This window comes from Ptychodera flava, chromosome 10, assembly GCF_041260155.1.
Source record: "Ptychodera flava strain L36383 chromosome 10, AS_Pfla_20210202, whole genome shotgun sequence".
In the NCBI taxonomy this organism is placed as follows: Eukaryota; Metazoa; Hemichordata; class Enteropneusta; family Ptychoderidae; genus Ptychodera; species Ptychodera flava.
Genome location: NC_091937.1, coordinates 29,087,033 through 29,100,931, shown reverse-complemented (window position 1 = coordinate 29,100,931; position 13,899 = coordinate 29,087,033). Strand labels below are relative to the sequence as shown.

At 38.6% G+C, this 13,899-nt stretch overlaps 1 protein-coding gene across 1 annotated transcript; it reads right to left on the bottom strand.

Annotated features, from left to right (window-relative positions):
- Positions 1 to 9,057: 9,057 nt before the first annotated feature.
- LOC139141463 (mucin-5B-like) lies at positions 9,058 to 13,224 on the bottom strand. Its single transcript, XM_070711073.1, has 4 exons — positions 12,976 to 13,224; positions 11,207 to 11,460; positions 9,910 to 10,205; positions 9,058 to 9,254 (listed from the first exon to the last, which is right to left on the bottom strand). Exons 2-4 carry the CDS (start codon positions 11,228 to 11,230, stop codon positions 9,245 to 9,247), a joined length of 330 nt encoding a protein of 109 aa, XP_070567174.1. The 5' UTR covers positions 11,231 to 11,460; positions 12,976 to 13,224; the 3' UTR covers positions 9,058 to 9,244.
- Between the last annotated feature and the right edge of the window lie 675 nt (positions 13,225 to 13,899).

Below are 13,899 nucleotides of genomic sequence, written 5' to 3'. Positions count from 1 at the left end.
TGAATTCGTGAGTGATGTCACTTGATGTAAGTCATAGTTCGGAATAGTGTTACTCAAATGATGAGTGACAGAATAGTCATACTTTTTCACAATTTATCGATATCTGTTAAACATAGCACGTTTTGAAAGATCTTATCAATCTACTTTCGGCACATCTCTGTCATTCGGATGCTGATGCATTGTATCTTATTATGAAATCTTCCACTCTGTCATTTGAAAGCTCACAAAGAAAAACAAGGCCTACATATTTGCACGCCATCAGCTGGCGCTGCGGGGATATTTTCTGAATGGTAAGGATAATTTAGACTCAGCATGAAAGCCACCCCTCTTATATTACTGCGAGAAGTAAGTCTGTAGTCCATACGTATCAGTCTTGAGCAACTTACCCAGATATGAAGCAGAGTTCCTACTCCCTGCCGTTTCAAGATCTCTAACTGATCAGGATGAAAATGATTAAAAGTTCAGTTCAAAGCCAAGTTCAACAGGCCATTATGTCTATAGGTGCTGTTAAAATGTCTCCCTAAGTTTTTGACCCCCTTTGTATGGAGTTTGATCGAATCAGCCTCATTTGAGTGTAACATATTAGCTAGTTGGAAGGGGTCAACAAGATTTTGCCAATTGGTGTGCCGACAGAACCATTAGCATTACTTCTATAGTTACTGTTCGTTTACCGGCTACATGATGCAGTGCGCGCTAGGGTATACAAAGCGCACGTTACCGATAGAACCTCTAGCCCTGGGGTAAAAGCAAGATATGTTACTCATAGAACACTATGGCAGGCTACAACTTTACCTACATTTTCGTTACCGATGGATGAAAAATGTACGCAGGGGCATTTTTTGGCATTGCACATTTATGTCCTTCTTGTATAACAAACCGTTTTACACCACAGAATCAGTATGCTGTTGTCGTTTTCAGTGAGTGCACAATGTTTGATACAGTCACAGCGATGCATTGTGGGATAACAGGGAAAAGGTCGAAATCTATCCAACCCATGGCTGAAGAAATTAATAATGCCATCCACGATATGAAAAAAAATCAGAAACTTGCTACGTTCAGTTCTGAACAGCATTGCAATATTAAGGTTGTGGGAATTCTGAGCTAGTCCTTACGTTGTACAGTTTGTCGATATGTCGATATATTGCATGATTGACGTAAATAGAAATACAAGATGTGACGGACACAGCTTGCCAAGTCAGCTGGTGTGTCATATTTTATGGTTTTGTTGTTCTTGCTTACCCTAAAATAAACACGTCAGTTGGCTCGGCCTGAGCTAGTAGAGCGAGAGAGAGAGAGAGAGAGAGAGAGAGAGAGAGAGAGAGAGAGAGAGAGAGAGAGAGAGAGAATGAATATAACAGCTACAATAGTCCATCGTTATATCATCACTGCGAATATAACTATCGCTCATTATGGGAGTAGATTTTTTGCCATCATGATCGCATTGTTTGCACTCAAGCAGAGTTGCAGCCAGAACGCGCCTTTGCGACAATGTCCCCCATAAATGAACCCGTTGTCCTGCATTCTCGCGCTCTGCGGGTCAACTCGAGCGTACTCGTGAGTCGACTGAGATCAATGGGTGTAATCTTCAAGTAATATCTGTTACTGACGATGGCGATGACGATCCCTTTTTCCCGAGAGAGAGAGAGAGAGAGAGAGAGAGCTGCTGCGTATGCTTCGCCTGACAGTTAATCAGATGACAGGCGAAAGAAGTGAAAATAGTAATTGCTTAGCACATTGACTGTTTGATCTTCGGAGATAGAAGAAGTCGCTTCAAGAAGGGGACGTTTTACATGAACCTTCATGAACCAGATCTGGTGATTTACAGTAGCTAGATTTTACGCCCAGTTGTTCAATCGTTTTATTGCAGTGAGATTTGATATATACTCAAAATACTCGAATATGGCGTTGTTTCATTGGCAGCAAGACAAGAATGCACTGGCATCCTCCACTTAGATTTTTAAATAAGCGTTTATTTTCCGGTAACCTAACACGCACTGTGATCGCCTGTAAATTTTAAAATTTATATTTCCCGAGTTTCATTGTTATGTAAGTGTTGTGTAAGTGGAGATATTTTAGAGCAGTAATTAGCACATCAAAAGAAGGTCTCGCTTGTTCTTATATTCTCTTACGTAACCATTTCAGGATAAATACTGGGACACCAATGCCTGCAGCAAGACATTTGGGAGCGTGTCTCTGACGCGTTACTTCAAGACTTTGGATACTCCAGCAGTATTAATTTCAAGACTTTTCAAGACCTTCACAGCAACGCTGGATTTATTCTGTGGACTTTGTGCAACCTCAAGCCTGCAAGCAAGCCAAAGGACTGCTTACTCTGTCTCAGTGTCTGACTCAACTTTGGAGCTTTGCCGTCCCAGCTAAGTAGCCTGTACACTTTTACAGTTTGTATTCTATCCCTTGACTTAGCGATTAATTTTAATTTTTGCAATAAATTCCGTTTTAAAGGAAATTGCTGAGTTCACCGTTTTGTTTCGTTTTTTCTCACGTAACAAAATTGGAGGCTTGTCCGGGATTCCAAACATTTTGAGCCGTTTGACAACATTTTCGCCAGCCATTACCAAACTAATGTATATTTGAACTCAGTGAATTTTCATCATGGCCAAATTTATGGAGGACCTTGATCAGGATCCATTGATTCCCTCAGAAAATATTTAGTCAATGTAGGCAAATTTGAGGAATCCATCTTGCAGGATTATGTGCCTGAGTCCACCATAGAGCTCAAGAAATTAGAATTAGAAATGCAGGCAAATTTGGAACGTACTAAGAAACTTGAATCACAAATGAAAGAAACGGAATTGCAAATGAAAGAAAGGGAAAGACAGGAAAAATTACAAAACGGAAGAAAAACAGAAAGAGAGAGAATTTGAAATGGAAGAAAGACAGAGAGAAAAGAGAGAGGAAAAAGAAAGGGAAAGACAATGAAGAACATCGACTACAGGTAGAAATGAAACGTTTAGAGCATGGACAGTCAGGAAAATTCTCCACTTCAGACAATTTTGAAATCACTAAACATTTCAGGTTAGTTCATCCCTTCCAAGAATAGGGTGTTGACAAATATTTTCTCCATTTTGAAAAAAATGTTCAGAATCTGAATTGACCCAGGAAGTCTCTCTTTGCAAAGTGCTTTGGTTGGAAAAGCCAGAGAAATTTACATTCAGTTGTCAGTAGAGCAGGCTTCAGATTATGATTCTGTGAAGGAATTAATCCTCAAGGGTTATGAGTTGGTGCCTGAAGCTTACCGTCAGAAATTTAGGGACTGTGAAAAAGTGAAAGATCAAACTTATGTTGAATTTGCTCGAACAAAGGAACAACTGTTTGACCGTTGGTGTTCTTCTGAAAAAATTGTCAGGATCATGAAAAATTACGCCAACTTATTTTGATTGAGGAATTTAAAAGGTGTGTTCGAAGCGACATCAAGACATTTATCAATGAACAAAAGGCAGATACATTAGAGGCTGCTGCACGTTTGGCCGATGATTATTCATTGACTCATAAAACTTCATTTGTCAGCAAACCATCCCAGTCCTTTCCATACCAAAACAATGCAGGGAAATGTAACTCCTCCTTTTCATCCAAGAATTTCTCAAAGGAGAGTACAAATCAAACGACAACGGTTCACAGAATTCAAGTAACACTCGCACGTCATCAGATCCCAAGTCTCAATCTCTTTCTGGCAAACACTTTGGTACACTTTCTTGTAATTATTGTAAGAAAGACGGCCATTTAAGGTAGAACGCACCTCGGGGACAGAAATTCAGGCCTTCAAATTTTATCAATTTTCTTCTGACCTACCACTTGTTGGGGCTCATTTTGAAGCTCTTAGCGAAAGAAAGGTTTTCACCGTCTTAGTTTTTCGAAAATCGAAAATTTTATTTTTTCTCTTAGAATTAACACAGGAATGGCGGCCATTTTGGATTTCAAATATCGAGAAATCGCAAGTTATATGTCTCTCTAGTACAAAAGTTTGTACGGTGACCCCTGATTTTTATTCTTGATTTGGTAAGAGAATGGTTGAAAGTTTCACTGAGGAAAGTTTGAGCAAAAGTTTAAGTCTTTCACTTTCGAGGTGCATATTACCTTAAGGCAGATTGTCTCAAATTGAAAAGAAAAGGTGAAAGTCAAAGTGGTCAAAGTGGATCTAAGCACACCGGCTTTATTTCTTCGTCATCTCAATTTGAGTCTAATAATGTCTGTAACACATTTTCTGAGGTTAAACCCCTCTTATCCCTCTATTCATGGGGTTAAGGCCAATCCTTCTCAGGATAGCATTATGGGTATTTTCGAACCATTTATTCATAATGGTTACTATCATTTTTAGCTCACGTGTGTAAAACACGTGGGCTATTGTCATAGCGATGTCTGTCTGTCTGTCCGTGTGTGTGTGTGTGTGTGTGTGTGTTAGTGTGTGTGTGTGTGTGTCTGTCTGTCTGTCTGTTTACACGATAACTCAAAAACGCCTGAACGGATTCAAGTCAGATTTGGTACACAGGTACCATATGCTACTTGCAAGAACTGATTAGATTTTGGTTAGTGTGGCTTGCATATAATGAAGTTATGCAATATTGTTTTTTTCCGTACAATGGTTTCCCTATGGAGACGGTAATGACAGTGTAGACATATATCAAGAAATACTGCACCAAATTTCATGAAACTTTTCACAGATGACAATCTAAGAACATTATGATGATACTGTGAGTGTCATGTCAATTATCTTCTCATTTGCATATTTAATGAACTTTTGTTATTAGTGAGATAACTCTGAAATTCCTGCACCAAACTTGATGATACTTGCAACAAATATTGATCTGATATATATCTAATTATACTTAGAAGCATTAAGCAGTGTCAAGTTAATAAATAGCTCATTAGCATATTTTATGAAGGTTTGTAATTAGTCATATAACTCTGATATAACTTTACCAAATGTGATGAAATCTGCTACAGATACTGATCCGATTTTTATCTAACTGTAGTGTAAAGCATTTAGTAGTGTGAAATTAATTAAGGGTTCATTTGCATATTTAATGAACTTTGTAATTAGGTATATAACTCGTAAATTACAGCACCCAGGTCAGTGAAATTGAGTACATATATTGTTTTGATAAATATCTAATTGTACTGAGAAGCATTTGGCAGTGTCAAGTTAACAAATAGGTCATTTGCATATTTTATGAAGTTTTGTAATTAGTGAGATAACTCCAAAGTAACTGCACCAAATGTGATGAAATCTGCTGCAGATACTGATCAGACAGATATCTAATTGTGGTGTAGAGCATTTAGTTGCGTTAAGTTAATTAAGGGTTCATTTGCATATTTAATAAACTTTGTAATTAGTGATATAACTCCAAAATTACAGCGTTAAATTTGATGAAACTTGCTACAGATGTTGATCTGATAAATATCCAATTGTACTGAGAAGCATTGAGCAGTGTCAAGTTAATAATTAGCTCATTTGCATATTTCATGAAGTCTTATAATTAGTCATATAACTCCGAAATAACTGCATCAAATGTGATGAAAACTGCTGCACATACTGATACGACAGATATCTAACTGTGTTGTAAAGCATTTAGTACTGTAAAGTTAATTAAGGGTTCATTTGCATATTTAATAAACTTTGTAATTAGGTATATAACTTCAAAATTACAGCGTTAAATTTGATGAAACTTGCTACAGATGTTGATTCGATAAATATTTAATTGTGCTATGAATCATTGAACAGTGTCAAGTAAATTTAGGGTTTATTTGCATATTTAATGAACTTTGTAATTAGTGACATTACTCTACAATTACAGCATTAAATTACATAAAACGTGCTACAAATGTTGATCTGGTGGATATCCAATTGTTCCATAAAGCATTGAGCAGTGTCAAGTTAATTGCATATTAAATAAAGTTTTGTAATTAGTGATTAAACTCTGAGAGTACTTGTGCGAAGTTGAAAAACCTGCTACATACAGTGATAACATATATCTCATTGTTCTGTGAAGAGTACAACTATTAATGAACCTGTTGTAAAACACGTGAGCATATTCAGTTCATATCTGGTCTAGTGATTTGTCTTCCGCTACCCCTGTCTCTTTTGTTGGCAGATACCCTTACCGTTTTCCGAAAAGTCATTTTCATGTTTTAAAGTTCTTATTAAGGGAGTAGATTGTAATGACTACATTCTTGTTCCTCCATAATGTCTATATTTGTCTTCGGACTTTGTTTCTGAACCTGTGACTTTAGGTATTAGGCCTTTATATGGCCAGAGGTCCATATATCTTTCTTTCATGAATATGACTTTGTTTGTGTACCGTCTATTAACTATCTGTTCTGTGCTGTTTTGTGTCTATGTTTACAACTATTGTCTTGCGAATGCTGACCTACTGTCATTGGATTATGGATTGGTATGATTGCGATTATTTTGCTTTTTGGAAACGACCTTGCTGGGGACAAGGTCATTACTAATCCACTTGTGTGCTACTTTTCACCCAAATTTAACAATTCCTAGTAACAAATCCTAGTCTACAATTAAAAAAGAGTGTTTAACTTTGATATTAGATTTACAGCATTTTGAAGTTTATGTTACTTCTTCAAATCAGCCAATAATGGTTTTCAAACATCACAACCCTCTTAGTTTCCTGCAAAAATTAAAAGGCAAAAATCAGAGATTGTTAAGATGGAGTTTAATGTTACAAGAGTTAAACCTTGAAATTAGACATGTCAAGGGAAGATACAATTTGATTGCGGACTGTCTCTCTCGTATTTAGAGTTTATTGTTGTTCACACTTTTAATATCATATGAAAAGATTTTTATTTGAAAAAAAAATTAAGAGGGAGTGTGTTATGTAGGTCATTTTCTCGACACTAATGACCTATGTTCAATTAATTCGTATTTCAGACGGCTTGGATGTTTGAAAAGATACCTGAAATTGTGAAGACGCCAGTCATGTCATTTTGATCAAAATCCCATTCCATGATTTTTCCGAACAATAAATGGTTATCGATAAATAAAATTTCCAGTTCTCCAGCGAAATGACCAATCTCTCCACTTTGTAAACTGTACAGCTAAATGCAAGGCAGTCTCAAAACGCTGTTTGGTAAAGAATATTCACGAGCTTTTTATAATAGGAGGAGGAGGTTGATACGTGCTTTAACATGCCCCTTGCATCAACGGGTAGCGGAAGAACAGGCGGACAGATGAATTTCATCGTCAATGAACTTGGACAGGTTTTTTCTCGTCATGAAAAATGTGAAAAAATTAACAAGCAATCACGTAGGTAGTAGACTTTAGTTGTTTGCACGGTTTGTTAGTGGAAAAGGAAAGCTTTTCGAGGGCTGTGGGGAGCCCTCATTATCAGAAGAGGGTCACCAGACAGTTTTTTATGTGGAAGGTAAGGAGAAGGGGCACACATTTTTGTGGGAGCATATTTTTCAAATCGCAACGTAGCTTGTGATCCCGCACTCCGCTGGGAGTGCGGGATCGACGGTGTGGGAAAAATCGATCCCACACTCTCAGAAATCGTCCCACACTCTGCAGTAAATATTACACGAGCTCTGATTGGATGATAAACAGCCTGTTTCGTTCCGCGCGCAAAATGTTATCCAATGGCATGACGAGTAACACACGGGCCGGAACTACAAAGTAAGCAGGTCAAAGTACAGTGGCAGACGACAGAGTTGTCACGATTTTAGATAATGTTGTACGTGCCCCATGTGAATTTAACGCATTTTGTGGTCATGTGAGAAAAAGAGTCTCACACACCAAGAACCTGGGATCAGATTTTTCACACTCGTTGTGGATATTTTGTCTCACACGAGCCGCAGGCGAGTGTGAGACAAAATATCCCCAACTCGAGTGAGAAATCTGATCCCAGGTCCTTGGGGGTGTTAGATTCTATTATTCCACCTACCTCATCATGAATATATCTTATTTTAGGCTAACCAGTGGCCTAGAATTGTTTTGCTTGCTTATGGGGAGTATTGGACAAAAATCTTTTCCAAAATTTCGGATTACTTTGAATTACCTTTGACCTATTTTTACGTATCTCAGTAACGTCAGCAGATAAATGCTTATTTATGACGGACATATAATTCTAAGCTAACCAATATAGCTAAGAGTTCGGTGTTTTTCTTGTTTGGTTCAGTGAGACAGCGTTTACAAATCAGTTCTTGTCAGCCACATAGGAAAAGAGGACGATACCACATTTCTACCTCGTGAGGGCACCTGACACTAATTTCCTACTTCTTCAAAGGATACACTGTGCACCACGTTTGAGTCTTTGTTGTTTCTTGAGTGACAACATCAACAGTCCAATAGCAAGTGTGCGGTAAATGTTAGATTGCGTTTACCTATAGTTTTTTGTTTAAGATCTTTCTTACGGGAAACTAACGAATTCATTCGTGTTTTATTTCAAGTTTGCTGCTCTTTCAGATTGTTTCGCTTTAATAAAAATTTACTTGCAAGAATATATCAGCATGCATTACCACAGAGTTTATCATATACCCTCAATCCGACTTTGAGTGTCATGAATAACACTGTGAACCAGAGAAAAAGAAAGAAGCCGAATGACAAAAGCAAGATATGTATAATCAAACTTTGTGTTACAGTCTTTTACATTGATTTGATGACATGAACGTGTCCTTTATCAAAGGTATACTGTCACATGTTCCAATTTTGCCACAGTTACCATGGAAAGCGAAAATTTAACCAATCACAGATTTTAAGTGGGTGGCCGCTTTTTAAAAAACAGCGCCCTCACATGGGCATTTTGAATACCAAGGAACGCCCCTTTGACCAAATATGGGCATATTTAGATTAACAGGTGACGGTATACCTTTAAGATTTACGTCGTCAGGGACGCAGACTCAAACGCGTCAGGTTGAAGATCACATTTTGTGTTTTTCGAGAAAGTGTTTCTGTTAGTAGCCATAATCATCTACCAAGAGCCTTCAGGGACACTATATTTTCTTGCGACTACATTAAATCATACTCTTGACCTCCACAAACAAAAAGCGTTCCAGCACAAATATTACGACGCAATCCCAATAAAATGCAATATTTTATCTTTACTTTATTCTATGTATTTCTAATGTATACATTTTTAGAATGTCAAGAATTCAGTAGAATCCAGTACTTCTATTCCAAACCCATTCTACTCGCCTTTTTCAATGTTTCACTGGAACCGTGATGTAAGTCATCGTAAAAGTCAGGTGCTACTAGGCAGATGCCATACTTCTTCTAATCGCATCTGAGAAACAAATTACAAATATAAATATAAGTTGTACATTTTCAGCAGTTTACGATGTGAATATCAAATCGACATTTATGTATCCCTGTACAATCAAGGGTCTGTGGCTTATTCACACACGAATTTGAACAATGATGGTCTTTTCACTCTGCTTTCATTATCTCACGCAAATTTGCCTAAAGATATCGATGCCAAGGTTTCGCCTGGAAACCAAGTATATGCTGCATACTCTGACATGGTGCAGATTTTCCTGAAGGTAGTATGCGGCAGGGTCAGATATTTACAATCTAAAACCTTCCAATGCTTTTTTGATCTACCACATGCGGGGGCTCATTATGAAGTTCTTGGAGTAAGAAAACTTTTACCGTCTTATTTTTAAAAAAATCGGAATTGTATTTTTCTCCATAGAGGTTAACAGATGCATGCAAGCGAGTATTGGCGAGCATGCACTGTAGTAAACTGTAGATTAGTACATAGGAAAACTCACGTGTTACACCCCACTTTCACTGAACTATAAGCTATTTTATGCGATGGCAGGCAATACTTTCGCACCTAGACACAGACACACACACACACACACATTAAAAGACACAGATTGTGTGAAAGATGGCAAAAATATTGAGGAATAGGATACATGTCACTTCATTGTATTTACCTTAGTTTGTCAACTCTCCAGCTATTGCCGAATTCGACGACGTCCTTCGTTATGCGCCCATTGCGCATGATCAGATCGTTGGTTGCGTCACCATCGGCATTGCCAAGCAGACCACACAACCGCACTTGGTTATCTCCATCGAAGGCAGCATTAAAGGCATGTTCCCCACCGTTCCATGTAAAGGTAATGATGTCATTGATGTTGATAAAAGTGTAACCCCCTCTGGTGGTGTCCACGGCTACTGTCATATCTTCCTCGACCAGTTCGACAGTTGGTGGCGCTGTTCGTCCGTTCACCTGACAAAAGTGATTGAGTACGGTTTCTTATGCGAATGAGTAGTAATTGAGAACCTTCGATTGCCATCGTGCGCGTGAGTTATGGTGAACGAAATAACGCTGAGATATTAGGTAATTAAGCGCAAAACTGCATGGGTCGGGGAGGGTCCTACCAACCCACCTACCAACCTTCCTACCTACCTACCTACCTACCTACCTACCTACCTACCTACCTACCTACCTACCTACCTACCTACCTACCAATCAACCTACCTACCTACCTACCTACCCACCTACCTACCTACCTACCTACCTACATACATACATACCCATCTACTACCTACCTACCTACCTACCTACCTACCTACCTACCTACCTACCTACCTACCTACCTACCTACCTACCTACCTACCTACCTACCTACAGATCAACCTACCTATCTACCCGCCTACCTACCCACATAAACGTACAGAAAGGCCGAAGAAACTATCACAGTACACGTACAATTGACGTCCCATGATTAATTATGATTTGTAGCATCGGAGATTCCTCAATTAAGTAAAGCTTGTCCCAAATGAGTTAAAGAATTCATGGCCTAGTTTTAAAAAATATTTTAAAAAGTTCTGAAAACATACTTCTAAGCACAACTTACTTCTCCCGGAAACGGGAATGACAAAGAAATCCGCCCGCTAACGTTTCTCGGAGAATATCACCTTCAGTTTGTCATGACTTGTCTCCCAAAAGTTGCATTTGTAGTACCTTAATGATTATTTTTACTGAATTTTTTACTGAAATATCTAAACGCACTTTTAGTCAATATTACTAGACAACTATATATCTGCTTTTCATTGACGTTTATAGGCAAAACATAAAAAGCTCACAAGAAAAGTAAACTTCATGGGTACAAATCAAACAGATTTGTTGTAATTTATTGTGTAGTCCGTAAGAGTACTACTTATCAGCATATCGAGAGCGAGGGAAACGCGCGAACTGGACCTATTTTAAGAGAATGTTGTCGTTACCTTAACGTTGTTGCTTGCATCCATTTCGATGACCTGTCCACCAATGATGACAGTCACGTCAGTGGTCCTGGTCCTGACCTCTCGATCGATCGGGTCACGCGGTTCGAATTTTCCCAAAACTTCAAAGCGAGGCGCTTCGTCAGTACAGTCAACAACGAGGGTGTGCCAGCATAGTCCGTTGTATGTATAGCGGCGCCCGTCGAAAGTCGTGATGTGCGGATCACGGCGAAGATCACCACAGTGCTTGGGAAAGGCTAGAAATGGTAGAATTTACAACAATATGCATTGCGGTCTGAGTTATGATCAAACATGATGACGAAAGTTGAGCTAACAATGAAAGCTGCATACGAAGATAACAAACAAAACCCTTCGAAATCCATAAACACCCATTTTATCCTGTATGATAACTATAACGATAGCTGTAATACCAAATAGAAATTGGACAGTATTTAAGGGCCAGTACATGTTACGTTTGATGGTATGTCACTTGCAAGTTTTGCTCTGCAAAAGCATTAGATTTTTTACGAAACTGCACTACTATTGCTCACATCTGAATCCTAGCCTGGACCAGAATTCCTTTGTTAACAATAACGATGCAGTCTACACTGAGAGACAGTCCTGAAATGACAAGCTCAGCACTGCGAATATCTCATCATGCCTTTAGGAGTAGAACAAGAAACGGGTGAGACTAAAGCGAAGAACAGTAAATGAAAGTGAAGGACAACGAAGAACTGTATTTCTGAATAAAGAAAGGACGATAGACTGTCGACAGTCGTTTGGGCAATTTTCTTCGCTGCGGTAGCACTGGGCACGGCTGAGTCAAGGAACTATGTCTGCCTCTAGCCTTTAGCACTTGCGGTCATGATGCCATCGTCATCCCGACTCACGCCTTCGTCGCAACGCTTGCGAACCCCACCGTCCAGTATGTGCGAGAGACTATACCATAATAGACGGGTAAAGACACAAGGGACTGTTGACAGTGTGAAAGGACGAGAAGAGTATTTTCAGTCCAGAATGAAGTGAGGGACGTTGTAACTTCTCAAGTGTAAGGTGATGGACTGTGTAATCCGTACGTATTTTCACTACACGATAGATGGAAGGACGTATTTTCACTGCTAATGGGCGAAGGACAATGGTATTAGGAAAGCATATGATGAAGGACTTTATTTTCACCAGAAAATACGGCGAAGGACAGTGTTATTACTGCAGGACACTATAATTTAGTCACATTGTGGGTTGAAGGAGCATTTCAATACAGAATAGTGTGAAGGGTAGTATTTCAAATGCAAAATAGATCGAAGGACAATGTTATAGTTCAGAATAGGGTGAAGAGCAGTATTTTCGTTGCAGAATTAGATGAAGGATAGTATTTTCGCATTATAATTGGGTGAAGAACGATGCCATCAGTGAAGAAAATCATGAATAGAACAATATTCCCACTGCAAAATAGAGTGAAGGACGATGTTATTAGTGCACAATATGATGGAGGACAATATTAGGGTGATAATACTGCTCTGCATCTCATCCTGTGCTGAGAATGTTGTCCTCCACTTCATTACGTTCATAAAATACAATATTTCACCAGGTTGTCTATTTGGCCTTCTCTGTCCTTCGCCGTCCTTCTGTGTCCTTAACTTCCTTTCAGGTTTTGCTCAAGAAACTGTAGATGACATAATATATTAACATAATGACAAAACCATCAGAGGTTACAGCTTCTTGCCCTTTGAAAGCTAGTGTACGGTTAAAAAAGTAAAAGCTGTATTACGTACTGACTTCATGTGATTCGCTTATAGGACCCTTATCAGTGTATATTGTGAACGTTACATTAACCTTCGTCGTGGTTGGCTCGGAATGTATATAAACGGCAGTTTTGAACCCTTCCCTACTTCCATCGTCATCACGCTTGTCTCGTTAACGTTGGTTCCGATTATAGAGTAGTGTATGTCCACACGGCTTGTAACATCAGACCGGCTGAATGCCATTATTATTGCACATCCATTAGTTGCAATCTTGATATCCACACTGGATATGCGCAACAAACACCAAAACAATAGATCAGAAGACAAATAGGACATATTAATCATAAAAAAAACACAAGTGTTAGGCTACTTGTAAGGTAATTGAAATATGACAGTCGGTGAAAGAGGACTGCGCCCAAAAGTACCTGTCAAGTACTACTCAATGAGTAGGAACTCAAAAATGTTCAAGGGTCTCCTCAATATCAAATCAAATTAAACATTTTGACGAATTCAAGTAGCGTGCGCCCCAAAACCGAAATAAACTTTCATCAATTTTTTCACCAAATCACGAATAACAGTCACGAGTCACCATGCTAAGTTTAGTGCTGGAGAAACAAATTGCTCGATATTTACCGATATCTGGAATTCAAAATGGCCACAACACCGGTTTAAACTCGACGGGGTAAATTAAATTTTCTACAAAACCGAAACAGTAAAAACTCTACTAATTCCAAAACCTCTGAAAGCGATCGATCAGTGAAGTTTTAGATGAATTTCAAGGGCCGAATAATTGTCCCCGATGTGCATTCTACGTGAAATTCACAATTATGGCACCTAATCAAAGCGATGAAGTTCTTTCGATAAAGTGTTAACAACCGATGTGATTAAAAATACGGATGATTATGCACAAAGAAGAAATTGATAGATATTTAAATATTGCAGTCTAATTCCGGC